The sequence below is a fragment of the Ovis canadensis genome, chromosome 9 (genome assembly GCF_042477335.2).
Source record: "Ovis canadensis isolate MfBH-ARS-UI-01 breed Bighorn chromosome 9, ARS-UI_OviCan_v2, whole genome shotgun sequence".
Lineage (NCBI taxonomy): Eukaryota > Metazoa > Chordata > Mammalia > Artiodactyla > Bovidae > Ovis > Ovis canadensis.
Genome location: NC_091253.1, coordinates 31,767,237 through 31,787,040, shown reverse-complemented (window position 1 = coordinate 31,787,040; position 19,804 = coordinate 31,767,237). Strand labels below are relative to the sequence as shown.

Genomic DNA, 19,804 nt, shown 5'->3' with positions numbered 1-19,804 from the left:
TTTGAATTCTCCTCTCGAGTCTTCTAACTCGGCGATGTTTCCAGAGAAAAAGGAATTGCTGATAAAAGTCAGGGGGCTTTGGGTAAATCCAGAAAACAAGAAGTCTGGGGAAGATTTGATTACAGTTGACAGCAGAGATGAGTGCTTTCAAAGTCCCATGTGCACCCGGGTTGACTAATTACTGATTGGGAGTGGGGGTAGTTGATTCTGTTATATTTAGAAGACATTCGGAAACCATGAGAGTTTTACCAAGATACCTCATGCACGTGCAGCACTGCTGCAATCCAATTGCTTTAGGATTGTTTGGACATATTTTGAAGAGGCAGCAATGGGAAAAACAACATGTGAATTTCCAAATATGTGAAACTATGCCTTTAGAGTGGCGATTCCCAAACTTTAAACATCCACGGAGAGTTCACCTGATTTGTGCCACCTCCCAGAGCCTTCTTAACTCCTAGCCACTTTAAATTTTCTTAGATTGTTTCACCTTAGTCTTTTACTTTAAAGGAAACTTTATAACACTCATTTAAATGTCCTAAAGAAAAAATAAATGTAAGAACAAGTACAATGAACATGAGACCTTATTTAATTTGCACCAAATACTTGTGTAGGGGAAAGCTCTGAGCCTGTTCTTTGTTAAAAGAGTAATGTAACTCCCAGTGGTTCGGGCTCCGTGTTCCCACTGCTGTGCAGCAGAGTGAATCAGCTCTGTGTATACATATATTCCTTTTCTCTGAGCAATAAGAAAGCCCTCCTCAGTGATCAATGCAAAGAAATAGAGGAAAACAACAGGATGGGAAAGACTAGAGATCTCTTCAAGAAAATTAGAGATACCAAGGGAACATTTTGTGTAAAGATGGGCTCGATAAAGGACAGAAATGGTCTGGACCTAACAGAAGCAGAAGATATTAAGAAGAGATGGCAAGAATACACAGAAGAACTGTACAAAAAAGATCTTCACAGCCAAGATAATCACAATGGTGTGATCACTCACCTAGAGCCAGACATCCTGGAATGTGAAGTCAAGTGGGCCTTAGAAAGCATCACTACAAACAAAGTTAGTGGACGTGATGGCATTCAGTTGAGCTATTTTAAATCCTGAAAGATGATGCTGTGAAAGTGCTGCACTCAATATGCCAGCAAATTTGGAAAACTCAGCAGTGGCCACAGGACTGGAAAAGGTCAGTTTTCATTCCAATCCCAAAGAAAGGCAATAGCAAAGAATGCTCAAACTACTGCACAATTGCACTCATCTCACATGCTAGCAAAGTAATGCTCAAAATTCTCCAAGCCAGGCTTCAGAAATACGTGAACCATGAACTTCCAGATGTTCAAGCTGGTTTTAGAAAAGGCAGAGGAACCAGATATCAAATTGCCAACATCCATTGGATCATCGAAAAAGCAAGAGAGTTCCAGAAAAACATCTACTTCTGCTTTATTGACTATGCCAAAGCCTTTGACTGTGTGGATCTCAATAAACTGTGGAAAATTCTGAAAGAGATGGGAATTTCAGACCACGTGACCTGCCTCTTGAGAAATCTGTATGCAGGTCAGGAGGCAACAGTTAGAACTGCTTTATTGACTATGCCAAAGCCTTTGACTGTGTGGATCTCAATAAACTGTGGAAAATTCTGAAAGAGATGGGAATTTCAGACCACGTGACCTGCCTCTTGAGAAATCTGTATGCAGGTCAGGAGGCAACAGTTAGAACTGGACATGGAACAGACTGGTTCCTAATAGGAAAAGGAGTACGTCAAGGCTGTATACTGTCAGCCTACTTATTTAACTTCTATGCAGAGTACATCATGAGAAACGCTGGGCTGGAGGAAACGCAAGCTGGAATCAAGATTGCCGGGAGAAATATCAATAATCTCAGATATGCAGACGACACCACCCATATGGCAGAAAGTGAAGAGGAACTAAAAAGCCTCTTGATGAAAGTGAAAGTGGAGAGTGAAAAAGTTGGCTTAAAGCTCAACATTCAGAAAACGAAGATCATGGCATCTGGTCCCATCACTTCAAGGGAAATAGATGGGGAAACAGTGGAAACAGCGGCAGACTTTATTTTGGGGAGCTCCAAAATCACTGCAGATGGTGATTGCAGCCATGAAATTAAAAGACACTTACTCCTTGGAAGGAAAGTTATGACCAACCTAGACAGCATATTGAAAAGCAGAGATATTACTTTGCTAACAAAAGTCTGTCTAGTCAAGGCTACGGTTTTTCCTGTGGTCATGTATGGATGTGATAGTTGGACTGTGAAGAAAGCTGAGCACTGAAGAATTAATGCTTTTGAACTGTGGTGTTGAAGAAGACTCTTGAGAGTCCCTTGGACTGCAAGGAGATCCAACCAGTCCATCCTAAAGGAGATCAGGCCTGGGTGTTCTTAGGAAGGAATGATGCTAAAGCTGAAACTTCAGTACTTTGGCCACCTCGTGCGAAGAGTTGACTCATTGGAAAAGACCCTGATGCTGGGAGGGATTGGGGGCAGGAGGAGAAGGGGAGGACAGAGGATGAGATGGCTGGATGGCATCACTGACTCGATGGATGTGAGTCTGAGTGAACTCCGGAAGTTGGTGATGGACAGGGAGGCCTGGCGTGTTGCGATTCATGGGGTCACAAAGAGTCTGATACGGCTGAGCGACTGAACTGAACTGAGTCTTCCTCTTACCTCCCCACTCCCCCTATCTAGATCATCACAGAGCAGCGAGCTGAGCTCCTTGTGTTATACAGCAGCTTCCTACTAGCCATTCCTATTTTTTTTAACACAAGGTAGTGTGTAGGTGTCAATGCTACTCTATCAATTCATTGCCACTCTTTAATATGCTGTGTAAAATGGTTTTTGTCTGTATTCATTTTCTGAACTGGGTCTTCAGCAAATCATTTTATCTTACTTTTCTTTTCCTCTTTTCTAATTAGTGCTTTCTGGGTCCTATCCCAAAAAAGGTCTGCTTGGGAAAGGTTGTGATGATAGTTTCCTAAGTTTTCTTCAAGAAGATTTATAGGCCCTGTTTTTGCATTTAGGTCTAATATCCACCCCAGATTGGGTTTTGTATATGGTGTGAATTAGTATTAAAAATACTTGTATGTGTATGCAACCATTTTATTATATTTTCTTGATTAAATAAAAATATATAACCATCAGAAAAAAGATGTGCTTTGAGTTCCTATCACTATATTTATATATGTATCTACACATACATATTTAGATATATTAATATCACATAATGTATACTATATAATATGTATATATTATATATCTAATTATACATATAGCATAAATTTTGATAGGAGTATGTATATGTGTTACACTATGTATACATATCTTATTTTTAAAATGAGGAAATTGAGACTTAGCAAAGTTAAGTAACTATCACAGTGTGCCCAAACTAAGACTTGAATTCTGATTCCAGTATCCTTTGTCTACCCATGTCCTGTACAGAAAAGATCCATTGGAGACGTGCAGATATGTTCCAGGTATTATCAGCTTAATAATTTGCACATTTAAATTAGGTTTATTTTGCATGAGATGCAGATAAATACATTTGGATCACATAAGTAGTGTGGAGAGGACTTTAGGTGATTATTTAAAAGGCAGCTCATCCTTTATATCAAAATGACTATTGTCTCTGGATTTGACATTGGTCCAGAACCATGTGGTTGCTACTGCCCATTTGGAAATGCTACCTCACCATGGAAAAAAGAGGTTCAAACTCACCATTTTCTTTGCAGTGGTTTGTTTCCAGCCTCCTGACCCCCTCCAACCAGACATCCTCACTGGGGGAGGAGTCAACATCATCGAAGATGCTCCCATGCAGCCAGGATTCAGAGGTGCTGAGGTCGAAGAGAGAAGAAAAAGAACGGCGGATTCTCCTTTTCTTTCTAAATATTCTGGAGAGAAATGAAAGCAGTAAGGTGAATAACCAATAGCAGTCAACTCGCGGTCAAAGCAGAGAATTCCGTGAAGGCAGACACACGGGGCACGTGTCTGTCGCCTAGGTCCATGAAGCTCATTTCATCGTTTTCCTCCATTAATTCCAGAGAAGTTTCTTAAATTCCTGTATGTGCCAGGTGCTTGCATCAATGTCAAGGATACTGAGATAAGAGACAAAACCTCGGGTCGAAAGACAAAAGTAATGCAGATATAGCGAACACTTTCACTGACCTCATCTTTTGTTTGGTGTCTTTCTTAGTGATTTACGTCCAGTGACTCACATTATCCTTGGAACAGCCCTGTGAGGTAGGTACTACTGCTACCCCATATCTCAGATCAGGAAACTGAGGCACAAAGAAGTTAAATAACTTGTCTGAAGTCATACAGCTAGTAGCTGACATAGCTGAGAGGCAAACCCAGGCAGTCTGACTCCATCGTTTCTGCCCTTGGTGACGGTGCTGTGTGCATGTGTGTTCTGACAGTGTCAACTAGGGCTGCTCTGAGAGCACCAGGGGAGGTACTGCTCATCTGGAGACAAGGAAGGCTTTTCTGGGATAAACAAACAAATAGTCTCATATTGAGTCATGCTAGGTAAAAAGAGGGCCGATAATAACCTTGACTGTTATGTGAAGGAGTTAGAATTTAACATAAAGGGCTCTGAAGTATGGCAAGGAGAAGCAGATGGTGGTGACCTGATTGGGTTTGCATTTCCAAAGATTTGGTTCTCCATGTGTCCCCACACCCAACAATCCAACAATCCAACAATCCATCCTCTACCTTATAAGCAGTGTTATCATGCTAAGGATGAATCTGACACTTTGTCAAGGGCTCCTGTCAATCTACAGAATAAAGCCCAGATTCTTCAAGCTGGAACGTAACCCCCTCCATCCAGCCCTGCTTCTGGGTTCAGTCTCCTCTCGTGGAGAGCAGTCTTTCCACCAGAAGCTGTATTTCTTCCAAACAACTTGCCATTCCTCACACTGTATCAGGGTCTCTCGGGCCTCCATAACTGTACCCTCTCTCAGGAAGTGCTCTTTCCTACATCTGTCTTAATTAACATCAAATCAATCATCTTCTTCTCAAGGAAGCTCGTTTTAATCTATCCTGCCAAAGAAAATGGGCCTCCCTTCCTTCTCCCTTCTGCTACCCTCCATCCAGGCTTCTATCCCAGCAGTTCTATTGCTTTTTTAAAAAACTAGTTCATTCTTTTAATTAATTCATTCATTTTTGGTTGTGCGGGGTCTTCATTGCTGTGCGGGCATTTTTCTAGTTGCTGTGCAAGGGCTTCTCATTGTGGTGGCTTCTCTTGTTTCAGAGCATGGCCTCTAGGGCCCATAGGCTCAGTAGTTGCAGCTCCCAGGCTCTAAGCACAGGCTTAATAGTTGTGCCACTTGAACCTAGTCGCATGTGGGATCTCCTGGGATCAGATTTCGAACCCATGTCTCCTGCATTGGCAGGCGGATTCTTTACCACTGAGCTACCAGGGAAGCCCATCTTCATTACTTTAAATACCCCCCCCAAAAAAAGTTTTCTTTATTTTTTTATCACATATTACAGCACACAAGATCTTAGTTCCCTGGCCAGAGATAAAGCCTGAACTCCCTGCCATGGAGTCTTAATCACTGGACCACCAGGGACATCCCAGTTCTTAACTTTTGTTCATTTTCATGTGTCAGCCACCCCTGCTTCTTATGAGCCCATGTACTCCCATGATCTGGAGCAGAAATAGACTGCTTATAAACAATGTTGAATGACCCAATGAGTGAATGAATGAATAATTGACAGATGGGCTAGAGTGCTGATCCTTTGACCTAACCTCGTCTACTTACCTGACTAAGTTCTCCTTGTAGAGAACCCTGGTCTGGGAGGGGCTCAGGGTTATGTTGCCGTCTTCGTCGCAGAAAAAACTGTCTTCTGTCCAGATGTAGTAGCCGTTGGTGAGAAGTCTGGGACTTCGTCGACAGGTGAACGGGGAGCCCATCAGGGGATCTCCGGAGCGACCCTCAAAGGGACTGTCACCATTGAGGAAATCACAGACAGAGCTACAGGGGGACGATTAAGCCCTTTCAGCCTGTATCTGGTTAATCCAGGCACACACAAACCACACATGTAGTCACCGTGGAGGAAAACCACCTCTTTGCCTTCCTGATGACCAACTACTTTTGCAATTCTGATGGTGTCTCTCTTAATCTTCTGAGCTTCACCTCTTCACTTGTGAGACCACTGAACTACAGCACGTTTAGTGCTTCTTTCTGTTTTAAACACTTTGATGAAAACTTAGGGCAAATTGGTTTCTTTGACATATGATGCCCCCTCCACCCCGTCCTTGACATGATCCATTTTTTTGGATGGAAGAAATTGCAAAACAGCCTACCTGGGATGCTGGAAGCTCAGAGCACCTTTCACGCCCCACCCTTTCTTTGAAGAGCCTTCCAACCACTACATCCTCACTCTTGTCTCTGTAATAGGGAAATTGCAACTACACAGCCACCAGACACTAATGTGTTACAGGAGAAAATGCAGTCAAAGAGATCTTTTGGGGGGTTTCTCTGTGGTCCAATGGTTAAGAATCTGCTTTGCAAAAAAGAAAAAAAAAATCTGCCTGTGAGGCAAGGTGTATGGGTTCCATCCCTGGTTGGGGAACTAAGATCCCACGTGCTACACAGAGCAACTAAGCCTGCGTGCTGCAATAGAGAGTTTGACCACTGCAAGGAAAGATCTGGCAGCTGCGACTAAGACCTGATGCAGCCAAATAAAGACACAAATATTTTTTTAAGAGGTTTTTTTTTTGTTTTTTTTTTTTTTTGGCTTCTGCCATATGCAGGATCTTTCAGTTGTGGCATATGGTATCTAGTTCCCCCACCATGGATACAACCTGGGCCCCCTGCATTGGAAGCGCAGAGTCTTAGCTCTTGGATCACCAAGTCAAGAATACAACAAAATAATGCATACAGAAAAAAATCTGACTGATGTTTCATGAGAAAAGTCCCCTAGAATACCTTGGGAGAATACATGGGGGAGACGGCTCTACAGCACATTCTTTCTCCGACGGGGAAGAATCTGTGTAAGCAAATGAGAGAGAAATACAAATTTATCACACTGCATCAACATGCATGATTGCACACAGTGGAGGGTGTGACTAGCTGATGTCCCAGCCTTGGCAGATTTCAGCAGGTGCAACCCTCCAGTGACTCATGACTAACATAACTCATTTTCAGGACTCTACCGGAGCAAGACCTAATCCAGGGGTTTCTATATTCTGTCTCGTCTCTCCTTCAACACTCCTTGAGAGACTCCTTAGTTTGGACGAGGCAATAATAAACTAGGCTTCGCTAGTGACTCAGCGGTAAAGAATCCACCTGCCAATGCAGGAAACTCCAGGTTCAGTCCCTGGGTTGAGACGATCCTCTGGAGAAGGAAACGGTAACCCACTCCAGTATTCTTGCCTGGAAAATCTCAGGGATAGAGGAGCCTGGGGGCCTACAGGCTGTGAGGTTGCAGAGGCAGACATGACTTACCAACTGAACAACAACAAAAATAATAAACCATCAGCATCAAACTGACTCATGAAAAAGAGGAAGAAAACGTCTTGTGGGAAGCTGTCGAAAACCCAAATCAATTACCCAACATGCTGGTTAGTTTAGCTTATGGAGTCATTTGAGGAATTCAATCATCTGCCTAGATTCTCTCTCATAAGTGCGTCTGAAGGCACTTCTATTAGGTTGGAGGAAAAAAATTTCTGTTTTCTATAAATGAGTTTCCAATGTATGACACCTGTGAATATTCTTAATTTTCTAAAAAAGAGCATGCATTCATTCATTCCAGTTTAACCAACGGGCTGGCAACAGATTTCAGTTGTGAAAAGTTGCAGTTGATTAATATTCTAAATGCTATTGCAGCATTTTATATTGTATAGAAATGGTGTGAATACTTATAATAGACAGCCTCAGTGAAACTTGGTTCCATTACTGATAATTAATATCTAAGACAAAGAAAGGAGCTTAGACTTTCAGATTGAGTTGGCTGATTTGAAGAAGAAAATTGTAGGTGTGTGAGGGAGGGTTAGAAGCAGGGTTTGGGGAAAAAGCAAATGACAAGAGGAAGGAAGAAATTTGAAACCACTACCGTTTTAACAACGCCCATATTTTCTGTAAGTAGCTATCAAAATCATTCAGTATTTTTTTTATAGACAAACCGTTTTGCATCTTAATAGTAGCTGATAAACAATCTCCTTTCACGTTTATGCACAGACATTTTTTAAAAAGTGATTTTTTTTTCCTACTAAAAGGAAAAATATCACATTTCTCTCAAGGAAAGAAATGAAGTCAAAATCATTGCCAAAGTGAACGCTGGCATTTAAGAAGCACAAGCTACTGACAGATGGTTAATGGTATGAGTATCAGCAAAATCAAAGCAGGGAAATTGCTAAAAGGAATCTAATCGTTCAAAAGATAATTGCGTAGAGCAGTTCTCTTACATTTACTTGCTACTGGTGTTGACATCAGTTGAGATATTTGGTACATCTTGGGACGGCTGCTTGTTCAAACTTCACAGATTTTCTGCACACGACATTAAAGGAAAAAAAGGGTGGATTATGTATTAAAAATAGAAGGATGATGCCAAAACAGATGGCATCTACTCATTGCACTAGTCAGATTTGTTTACTGAAAGAATACAGAGATAAATGGAATTGAAGGCAGAGTTGAAGGACCACTGAGTTTGTGTCTGCCTCGATGATTTTATATTTCATTTTCCATTGTCTCACTCAGTGCATCTAAATAGTCTTTTCCTGTAAATAAAGATAACATTTTATTTGGGAAAGCAAAACTTACAAAGGTTGACCTGTATTCAAAATAAAATAATGAAAATTAATTATTTGGTCAAGAAATCCGAAAAAAAAAATGGTTTTAGAATTCTCTAAATAGATGTATTTGTATTTTTATCATCCGACACACTTCAACCTCATTATCAAGTTCAAACAATGCTAGAAGATTGGGGACCGTCTTTTGCCTAACACCTCAAACCACTGACAGGTAGCTACAGAGAGGGCTGGTGGTCTTTATCGTTACTATCAGCCTGGACATTTCCAAGTAGCATAAGAAGCATTGCACTAAAAATAGTATATTGCTGGGCAGATTTCAAAACTCACCTTTTATGAACATATAATTTACTTTCTCAGTTACAAATTAAATACATATAGAAGTGTGTATATTATGTAAACTTTCATCACTTACCACTCATTGTATGGATCTGCTTTCCACTGATCATTCAATTTTGTATACATTATTATCCTAGCAGCATAGTAAGGTAAGTCAAAATTCTTTTCTGATTCATCATCTCTATCCACATTTTTTCAAATGTGGTAACTACTAACGGATTGTTTCTGTAGCTGTCACACAATTAAAGCAAACCCGAATAATTCTATAGATTCAAATTGATTCTTTCAATAAACTAGACACAAAACCTGCCAGACAATATAGATTCTGCCTTATAGGGACCTTAAGAGAAATTAGGAGAACTTTCTGCAATTCCCTGAAAGATCTCTAAATCAATGCATACGCATAGATTTCAATGGTTTGGAATATAAAATAATACTGTTTGCTCTACAATACTGTACATTAGTATGTCACTAATCCTTTCCATTTTTGTCCAGCCCAAGTTACCCTATGTTAGTTTCCCCCAATCATCAAGTTCAATTCTAAGCCAACAAGTTGCACAGCAGAAAGTAAGGTCTTACTGCTACATCTTATTAATGGAAATACAACAGGCTACTGTTAGCTAACAGGTAATCAAATATTAGTAACATTGAAAAAGACTTCTGGTGCAGCTCTAAGACTTTTCAAGAAAACAGACCCCATCTATCAGTTCTACGAAAGCAACTCATCTGTCCTGAAAAGCAGTTTGCCCATGTGTCTGTCTTTCTTCCAAAGAAAGTTCCCAACCTCTTCTTCTAATTGATAAATGACAAAATAGTTACTGAAATATGATGCTTCCTGTGGTTGAGAGTCAGCAGAGAGATCCAGGACTTAGCAGGTCTTCAGCTGAAAATAATGACAGCATATCAACAGGTGCAAAAGTCTTTTAAGAAAGGGAAACCCCGTCTTTCCCTCCTCCTAATAGATAGCTGCAGGCATCTCCCTGTGCAGGCTTTTGCAGGGAACTTTTGTCTTCAGCAGCCACTTGTTCTTTTGGCTGTTCCCGAGAATAGAAGGGCATGTAGTTCTCTGGAAAGCAGCCTACAACTGCTCTTGTTTTCTTTTAAAAACAGCCTGCGTAACCAGAGGCTGAGAGGCACAATGAGGTCACACTTCCTGTGCGACTCACATCAGTGGCGCTCACGCTGAGGAACATGGTGAAGATTAAAGCGGTCTCCTACCCCAGCAGTGGGGGATGAATCAGACCAGCTGGACGCATCACGGGCACACCAGGGATGCTCTTCTGCGCCAACTCATCACCCCAGCTGTAAGAACAAAAGAAAAACTTTCAGGAAAGCAGCACCTCTCACTTATCATCTTCTGGCCATTTTCAGTATGAGTAGGGTGCAGTTGGGAAAATTCCCTGGAGCAGGGCATGGCAACCCACTCCAGTATTCTTGCCTGGAGACTCTCAAGGACAGAGGAGCCTGATGGGCTACAGCTCATAGGGTTGCAAAGGGTTGGACACAACTGAAGCAACTTAGTATGCATGCATTTAGTGCATAGTAATGCTTTGCCCGAATCATTATTGGTGACCAGGCATTGATGCTATTCAATTCAGAAGACTATCAAATACCAGAGCTTGATCTTCTGAAAATGTCTGCAGTGCCAATATGTTTATCCATCAAAGGTTGGACTTTTCAAGAAACTCTGTGAGTGGCCTTTTAAATTTTATATTTAAATGTTTCTAGAGGTGAAAACTCTTCAGCTATTATAGAACTTCTTTGTGCTAGTGTAAATGAAAGTGTTAATCACTCAGTCATGTCTAACTCTCTGCAACTCCATGGACTGTACCCCACCATGCTCCTCTGTCCATGGAATTCTCCAGGCAAGAATACTGGAGTGAGTTGCCATTCCCTTCTTCAGGGGATCTTCCTGGCCCAGGGATTGAACCCAGGTCTCCTGACCTGCAGGCAGATTCTTTGCCATCAGAACTACTAGGGAAGCATCAGATGCTATTGTAGGGTCCCTACAAAGCCTGCAGTTGTCAGTGATAAAAGAAATAGACCTTCCATCAATACTGAGTTGCATAGGGTAATGGAGAGTCACACAGACAGAGATATAAACTCTGTCTGCCATACTAGCTATGTCCCCAGTTTATGACTTAACCTCTGGGTTGTAACTTTCTCATTACGTTTATAAATGTAATAATATATATGTTACAGGATGGCCTGGAACATTAAATGAGATTTAAAAAAATGAGAATTAAGTGAGTCCTCAGCTCAGATGTCCGAGATGGATTCCTTGTTTGTTTTCTATAAATCAGCTTCCCTTCTGAGGCACCAGTCACCAGGCTGCAGAAAAGTTAATCTCATTTTTTCTTGGGGGTTTCCTTTCCCCCTGAGGTTATGCTAAAGGCAGAGTCTTCTGTAGAACATCCCCAGGCAGGAGAAGCTATTAGGAGGCAAGCCCATCTAGTCTGTGGTCGGCAGCTTTCAAAGCTGACCCCTAAGAATCCTTTGCAAAATCCCCTCCTCTTCAGTGGAGGCTGAGGCTAATAATTTGCCTCTTCTAAATAGAACAAGACAAAGTGATGGGTTGCCACTACTATGATTAGGTTACAAAAGTTGGAGGTATCTGTCTTACCACTTTGTCTTACGTACTTGGATGGAGCAAGCTGTCATGTTAGAGAAGCAAGCATGGCAAGGATCTGAAAGTTGTCTCAAAAGTTGTCCTGAGGTCTTGAGCCAAGAATGCAGCCAACAACCAGGTCAGTAAGCTTTATAAAAGTGGAATGGTGGTTGCCCGGGATTAGGAGGAGGAGAAAACAGGGGAGTGTTGGTCAAAAGATGCAAAGTTTATGCAAAGATAAACAAGTCCTAGAGATCTACTGAACAGCATAATACCTACAATTAACAATATTGCATTACATACTTAAAAACTTGCTAAGAACACAGATCTTATGTTAAGTGACCTATCACAAAACAGATGATAGATTGATAGATAGATAGTGGATAGACAGAGCAGGAGGAAATTTTTGAAGGTGATGGATATTATTTATTGGCATTGATTTCAGTGGTGGTTTCGTGGGTGTATATTTATCTCTAAACTTAGATTGTGTACATTAAATATGTTCAGCTTTTTTCTATGTCAATCATGCCTCAGTATGATTGTAAAGTAATTTTTTAAAAGTAGTTTTAAAAAAAGCTTCTAGAAAAAATAAGTTTTCAAAATAGAAATCATTATAAATTCTTTAAGCAATAATGGGCTTTGAAACTACTCAAAAGACACCTGTTTTCATCATTTATGAAAATAATATTCCTTGGAAACCTTTTGGTCACATAACATCTCATAAAACTTGGTTCTAAGTCTGTGTCTCAGAAACTTTAATGCACTGTGAATCACTTGGGGATTTTGTAGAAGTGAGTAGGTCTAAAGTAGCAATAGAGAGTCTGTATTTGTAAGTAGTTCCTGGTCTTCCCTGGTGGTTCAGACAGTGAAGAACCTGCCTGCAATGTGGGAGACCTGAGTTTGATTCCTGGGTTGGGAAGATGCCCTGGAGAAGGGCATGGCAACCCACTCTAGTATTCTTGCCTGGAGAATCACCACTGACAAAAGAGCTTTGTGAGCAAAGAGTCGGACATGAATGAACAACTAAGCACACACACACACAACCAGCTCCTGGTGAAAACACTGTAGTTCATACACTGTTTTTTGATGAGCAAGATGCTAGTGAGTACACTTTGGCAAGTGCTAATATTACTTGGTGCATGTCATGAATTAATTAATTTTAAAATACTATAAGCAGTAAATTAACATGCCTGCATGCTCCCTTAACTCCTTCCAGTACTCATGACTTCCCTTCCTACCTAAGCCTCACCTGCCTCTGGATTTCTGTGTCTCATTGAATGGCATCACCTTCCATTCAACTGCTCAGGTCAGGAGACTAGGAGCAGTCAACAGTATTCCCTCTGTAGCCCTTGAATGAGACTCTCTCCATCTCCACTGTCAGTTCTGGCACTCCAGAGGCCACCTTCTCTCATCTGGACTTCAGTACCAACTTTCTGTCACCCGCCTTTTCCGAATACATTCCCCAAATCCAGGACCCCAACCTTTGGGATGTAATGCCTGATGATCTGAGGCTGGAGCTGATGTAATAATAATAGAAATGAAGTGCGCAATAAATGTAATGCGCTTGAATCATCTGGAAAACACCCCCACCCCACCGTTATATGCGGAAAAACTTTCTTCCACGAAACCAGTCCCTGGTGCCAAAAAGGTTGGGGACTGCTGCTCTAAGCCACAGCCAGAATGATCTCTACAACGTAAATATCTGATTACGTTGTTCCTCTGATTAAATTCTTCAGTGGCTTGTCATTGCTCCTCTCTCAGATCAAGTTCAAAGTCCCTTCCAGTATCTACAAGGTCCTGGGAGGTCCAGTACTGCCTATTTTCCAGCCTCTCTTTCCCTCACCACACCCCATCTTTCTAGAATTCAATCATGGTGGCTTTTCGTTTTTTCAGGTTCTCCAGCTTAGTCCCACCTCAAACTCTTTGAACGCGCTATTTCCTTTGCCCTGGCCATCTCCTTCCCCAGCCACTGTCTCTCCTACTGATCTTTTAGATGCAAATAGTTCTTTCTCAGGGCAGAACTATAGCCTTTCAGGTGGCACAGTGGTAAAGAATCCACCTACCAATGCAGGAGACACGAGAGATGCCGGTTTGATCCCTGGGTTGGGCAGATCACCTAGAGTAGGAAATGGCAACCCACTGCAGTACTCTTGCCTGGAGAATGGTGGGTTATAGTGGTCGGTTATAGTCCATGGGGTCTCAAAGAGTTGGACACAATGGAGCATACATAGTAAAAGTCAAAGCCCAGATCTTAGTAGCTTGTAATAATTATCACGTATTGTCCCACAATGTGGCTTTATGTGTTAATATGATTAAACTGACCATATGTCTCAGGATTCTTTCTCTGTATGTCCCTAGCTAGGATGGGCCAGAATTGCAATTAGTACAAGAGTTGGAAGGTGAGGATTCAGCAGGATACATGGTATTCCTCGGAAGGTCCATGTGGCTCAGGCCTCACTGTTGCTCATGCAAAATTTCACAGACCTATCTACTGGCTCACTGAATGGACTGGACCCAAAGCTCTGATCCCTGAGGGATGGCTTCCTTCAGCTTCCCAAATCCTGGTCCAGGAGTGAGAGTGGCGCTATAGCAGGGTGATCATGGCAATGAACTTGGAGGCTTAGAGATGGGAAGAGGCCAATGTGGGTTTTAGTGATAGATGGAGTCATGTTCCAGCTGGTTCTCCAGGGATTCCAGTGGTCCCCACTCACCCTACTTCCTGGCAACTGTTTAATCCTGACCAATCCCCTTATAACTTCCAGTTCAGCATCCCTGCAACAACAACAACAAAAACGGAAACTTTCTTACTAGTGTTTAAAATTGTTCCCTTCTCCCTCAAAAACCTGATGCAAAGAAACTGTATAAACAGAACATGTATACCTACCATAATCTCAGATTGTCTGGACCACACTCTTGGTTTACAACCTGGCCCCCATACACAGAAAGCAAGGACACACCAAAGAAGGAGGCAGAGAACTCCAGACTGGTAGTTGGCATGCTGAATAAACAATGGAACCTACCTCCAAGACTTGTCTTGAGTATCACAAGATGAGTAGATCTCTGTACCCACCCGACTGAATCTCCAAAGTTTATATAGATGTTTTAACCGGATTTAGTCATGTATTTAGTCCAGGTTGTCCCAATAACAACTTACTCTCTCAAAGCTGCATCACTGAAAGTGATTTGCTTGGCAGGAACAGTGGACAGAACAAATATTCCAAAGACAGAGGGTGGGGGTTTGGGGGTAGGAAGGGTGAGTAACCTTCCACTGGCTGGATCCAACCCACAGGTCACCCTTTGGTCACATTCTGTCCATGACCTCCTCCAATAACCACACATTTCCTTGTAGCATCTTTATAAGCAAATGGTAAGGAGCCCAATTTTTCTTCCTGTTGTGTGGATGATCGATCACACATGTTTACACTGTTCATTTCAGTAACTCACATCTTTCTACCAGCCAACTGTGTGATTAGTGGTAAACAAGGGCAACAGATTTTTTTTCAATATATCTAAGGTGTATCTATACCTTGCATTTTCACAGACTTTGTATTGTCACCAAAATAAAATTCTCTTCTAAAAGCAAGTTTCTTAAACAGTAATAATAATCATATCTGCAAAAATAAAATAAAATTGTCTAAGATTCAATGCGTATTTTTTAAAAACTCATACTTTCCATCGTTCCTGATGATTCTGCTTCTTAGCTTGAATCTGACCTGTCCGACACATCTTGCCCTATGTCGGCTGCAAGTTGGCTGTAGCTCTGCCCCTCAGGCCTTTATTCCAGGAACCAGGCTGGTGGATCAGCCCCTGGGGGTGGGGTGGGGAGGACATGTCTTGAGTTGGCACTTGAAACTTACACTTGTATTTTATTGGTTAAAGCAGATCATGCAGTCAGCCTCAGTGTCAGTGGGGCAAGTACACGTCTCCACGGAAAGCACTGCAAGTCACAAGGCAATGAATGCGGACTGGAGTAGATGTATGTAGGGAAGAAAGGGAATAGCTTGAAATGATTATGTAATTTATAGCCTTCCACCTCGGTCACAAATATTTACCTCCTCTCTAACTTTCAAAAATGCAGAGAGGATGTGTCTCCACAGAGAACACCCCCAAATCCCATTCAATCATGACCACAGATTTCAAGTCTAGAATCTTCTAATATTTCTATATTGGTCCCTTTTTATATGGAGATCTCTGAACCATCTTGCCCCCTACACCCAACGTTCAATACTGGAAGAAGAAAAGGATATTTCCCCCCTAAACTTTCCCCTTTAGAAAGGGGATTAATGGCAGACACACAGCAATGGCTGTTCCATAGAAATTCTATAACTGAATGGTCAGACACTGCAAGAGCCCTACACCCAGCAAAGGGAAGATGCTCCTGATAAGACCCTAGTTCTACTCCCGAGGTGTGGCAACCCAGGCAGTTATCTGTGGCTCTTGGTTTTACCCCCTGGAAAGTAAGTCACTCCTTTTCCTGACTCTCCTTGACTACCTCTGAAGATTAGGGAATATGCCTATTTTTGGGAACAAAGCAACTTTCTCAGCCCACTTTCTGTTCCTAGGAGTAGGGAAGTGGGAGAAGTCCTCTAAATCCTGAATTGTTATGTCTTTGATGCCAAGCCAGTACCTCTTTGGGTGTACATTCTGTCAAAAACATAGTCAATCATTTTAAAAAATTTATTTATTTTTGGCTGTGCTGGGTCTTCATTGCAGCTTGGGCTTTTCTCTAGTTGCAGCAAGTGGGGGCTGCTTTCTAGTTGTTGTGAGCGGGCTTCTCATTGGGTGCCTGCTCCTGTTGCAGAGAACAGGCTCGAGGTGCTTCGGCTTCAGCAGCTGTGCCTCCTGGGCTCTCGAGGGCAGGCTCAGTGGCTGTGGTGCATGGCTTAGTTTCCCCACAACATGTGGAATCTTCCTGGACCAGGGATGGAATCCACATACTCTGCACTGGCAGGCAAATTCTTAACCACTGAACGACCAGGGAAGTCCTACATTAGATTTTCTTAAAACTGATGTTTTCAAACTGCCTTTGTTACTACCGTGTCTTTTTAGAATTTACATACTACTTCTTGCCGTTCTGTCATGGGAGTAATTTTTAAAGGGAGAGTTGGAGAGAGGCAAGAAACAGACTGACAAACTGGGGAGTGGGGAGTTTGTAGAGGAGGAAGATAGAGAGAGACTGATTAGTTAGTGAAAGGCCTGTAATAAAGTCTTAATAAAAGCTTGCATTCTTGGCAGCAAGAACAGTGCCTTACTCATCTCCATGATCTCCGGCAGCAAATAGAGGACTTGAAGCAGAGTGAGTCTTCAGAAAATGTGTGTTTTCATAGAATCACAGACAGGGAACTGGAGAACCCCCAGAGATGACAGTGATCAGATATAAGGGTCCGCATGAAAGGTGAGAAAGGAACATTTAGAAACATCTGGCATTTGTGTATCAATTATCATTTGGAAAACATGTAAGGCTGCTTCCTTCTAATTTAATCCTCATTACAACTCCGTGAAGTAGACTTAAGATTCTCATGTACGTGTGAGGAAAGGAAAATCAGAGAAGTGTCTAGACCCCAACCACTCTGAGTGACAGGGCTAACATACAATTTCTGGTATTCTTAATCTCTGGTTTCCATACACTTTCTTATTTTAAGTTGCCATTAAAAGACAACAGCAAGAAATACATTAATGGACTGATTTCCTTCAAATATATAGTCTCCTATGATCTTCATGGTACTTATAGTTCTCAAAAACAGATAAATAAAAAGGAAAGAAAAGAAAGGAAATCAAAGGATGTTTACCTTTTTCTTGGGGACACTGGCTCTGTTGAATGTTTTGCAAACTGCAAAAGAGGAAGTAATCTAATACCTGACCACAAGGTTGGATTGCCTCAGTGTTTTTTCACTAAGACAAAACTGTGCACTGTGGCAACACACGACCTAACAAGTTCTCTGCCCTGGTCCAACCCTCTCCCATCCCCCACAGGTAGAACCCTCTTTCTTCTGAGTGTCTGGACAGTTACCTTGGAGATATTGATATTGTTTTCTGGTCCTGACCAACAGGACAGATCAGTTCAGTTCAGTTCAGTTCAGTCGCTCAGTCGTGTCTGACTCTTTGTGACCCCATGAATTGCAGCACGCCAGGCCTCCCTGTCCATCACCAATTCCCGGAGGTCACTCAGACTCATGTCCATTGAGTCAGTGATGCCATCCAGCCATCTCATCCTCTGTCGTCCCCTTTTCCTCCTGCCCCCAACCCCTCCCAGCATCAAAGTTTTCCAATGAGTCAACTCTTTGCATGAGGTGGCCAAAGTACTGAAGTTTCAGCTTTAGCATTATTCCTTCCAAAGAAATCCCAGGGCTGATCTCCTTCAGAATAGATTGGTTGAATCTCCTTGCAGTCCAAGGGACTCTCAAGAGTCTTCTCCAACACCACAGTTCAAAAGCATCAATTCTTCAGCGCTCAGCCTTCTTCACAGTCCAACTATCACATCCATACATGACCACAGGAAAAACCATAGCCTTGACTAGACGGACCTTTGTTGGCAAAGTAATGTCTCTGCTTTTGAATATGCTGTCTAGGTTGGTCATAACTTTTCTTCCAAGGAGTAAGCATCTTTTAATTTCACGGCTGCAATCACCATCTGCAGTGATTTTGATGGAGCCCCAAAAAATAAAGTCTGACACTGTTTCCACCATTTCCCCATGTATTTCCCACAAAGTGATGGGACTGGATGCCATGATCTTCGTTTTCTGAATGTTGAGCTTTAAGCCAACTTTTTCACTCTCCACTTTCACTTTCATCAAGAGGCTTTCTGGTTCCTCTTCACTTTCTGCCTTAAGAGTGGTGTTATCTGCATATCTGAGGTTATTGATATTTCTCCCGGCAATCTTGATTCCAGCTTGTGTTTCTTCCATCCAGCGTTTCTCACGATGTACTCTGCATATAAGTTAAATACTCAGGGTGACAATATACAGCCTTGACGTACTCCTTTTCCTATTTGAAACCAGTCTGATACAGGACAGATACTTAGTCAAATTGCAAGTGACCAGTTAGAGCACATATTTTGACCCTGAATATGCCTTCACGCTGTATCAAGATGACTTGTTAGTGTGTTGATCTACTGGACTACACTGTTAATGCCTTTGATCAAGAATTAAGCTTATTCATCCTTATGCTTCTTGGGCCTAGTGCTGAACTTGGCACATTGCCAATGTTCAATAATTGCTGTGGAGGAATTGGAAGTAGCATGCCGTCTTTGATTTGTCAGAGTTTGAATCAAAACTAGAAAGAATATGCATCAACAGATGAATGGATAAAGATCATGTGGTATATGGGGAATGGAATATAATGGAATACCCACTCAGCCATAAAGAAAGGATGAAAATTTTGCCATCTGCAGCAACATGGGTAGACTTGGCATTATGCTAAGTGAAACAAGTTAGACAGAAAGACAAATACTGTACGATATCACTTATATGTGGAATCCAAAAAATACAAGAGACTAGTGAACATAACAAAAAAGAAGCAGACTACTCACAGATGTAGAGAACAAGTTAGCAGCTGTATACTGTCATTTGGAGTTAGAGTCAGTATAAGTCAGTGGCAAGGAATATCAGTTGTTTTTGTTGTCTGTTTCCCATTTTCTTTCCAGTAACAGCACCTCTATTTTCTTTAAAGGACCCACTTATTCCCTTCTCTCAGTCCTTGAGGTTGGGGCTACGCTCCATTTCCACTGGCTTGGTTGGGGATTGGACCCAGGCTCATGACAAATCAGTGCAAGTCATTTCCAAGGTCACTACATTTGGCTCAGAATTGGGCACCTGATTAAATTTAGACCAATGAGAGAATGATGTCTAGGACACATTTGTATGCTCTTTAGGATGTTTCAGTGACAAGTTGAAAGCTGTTGGGGACCTGGATGTGGATCCCAAGAATCAAGCTAATCCATAGAAAGCAGAGTGCAAGGTATTATCATTTGATCCCTAATTCAAACCACCCCCGAAGGCAAAATATCCCATCTCGCTTTTTAATTCCACAAACAGAAATTCCATTTGTGCTTAGGTCTGTTTGTATTGAATTTGTCTCCTGCAACCACAAAACTCTTAACACTCTG

The 19,804-nt window shown here is 41.8% G+C and overlaps 1 protein-coding gene across 6 annotated transcripts in view; it reads right to left on the bottom strand.

Annotated features, from left to right (window-relative positions):
• Positions 1-17,541, bottom strand: part of TMEM71 (transmembrane protein 71) — a 35,129-nt gene extending 17,588 nt beyond the window's left edge. Inside the window, exons 1-10 of one of the 6 annotated variants that reach the window (XM_069599867.1) lie at positions 17,490-17,534; positions 15,370-15,507; positions 14,412-14,472; positions 13,764-13,854; positions 11,733-11,848; positions 9,912-10,394; positions 8,412-8,493; positions 6,934-6,994; positions 5,764-5,976; positions 3,719-3,891 (exon numbers count right to left, since the gene is read on the bottom strand). In XM_069599867.1, the coding sequence (XP_069455968.1) occupies positions 3,719-3,891; positions 5,764-5,976; positions 6,934-6,994; positions 8,412-8,457 (493 nt within the window). In that variant the 5' untranslated portion in view covers positions 8,458-8,493; positions 9,912-10,394; positions 11,733-11,848; ... (2 more) ...; positions 15,370-15,507; positions 17,490-17,534. Of the gene's footprint in view, positions 1-3,718; positions 3,892-5,763; positions 6,394-6,933; positions 6,995-8,411; positions 8,494-9,911; positions 10,395-11,732; positions 11,849-13,763; positions 13,855-14,411; positions 14,473-15,369; positions 15,508-17,489 lie in introns of those variants that run through there. The other 5 variants (XM_069599866.1, XM_069599868.1, XM_069599869.1 and 2 more) reach the window with 5 other exon arrangements.
• Positions 17,542-19,804: the final 2,263 nt, after the last annotated feature.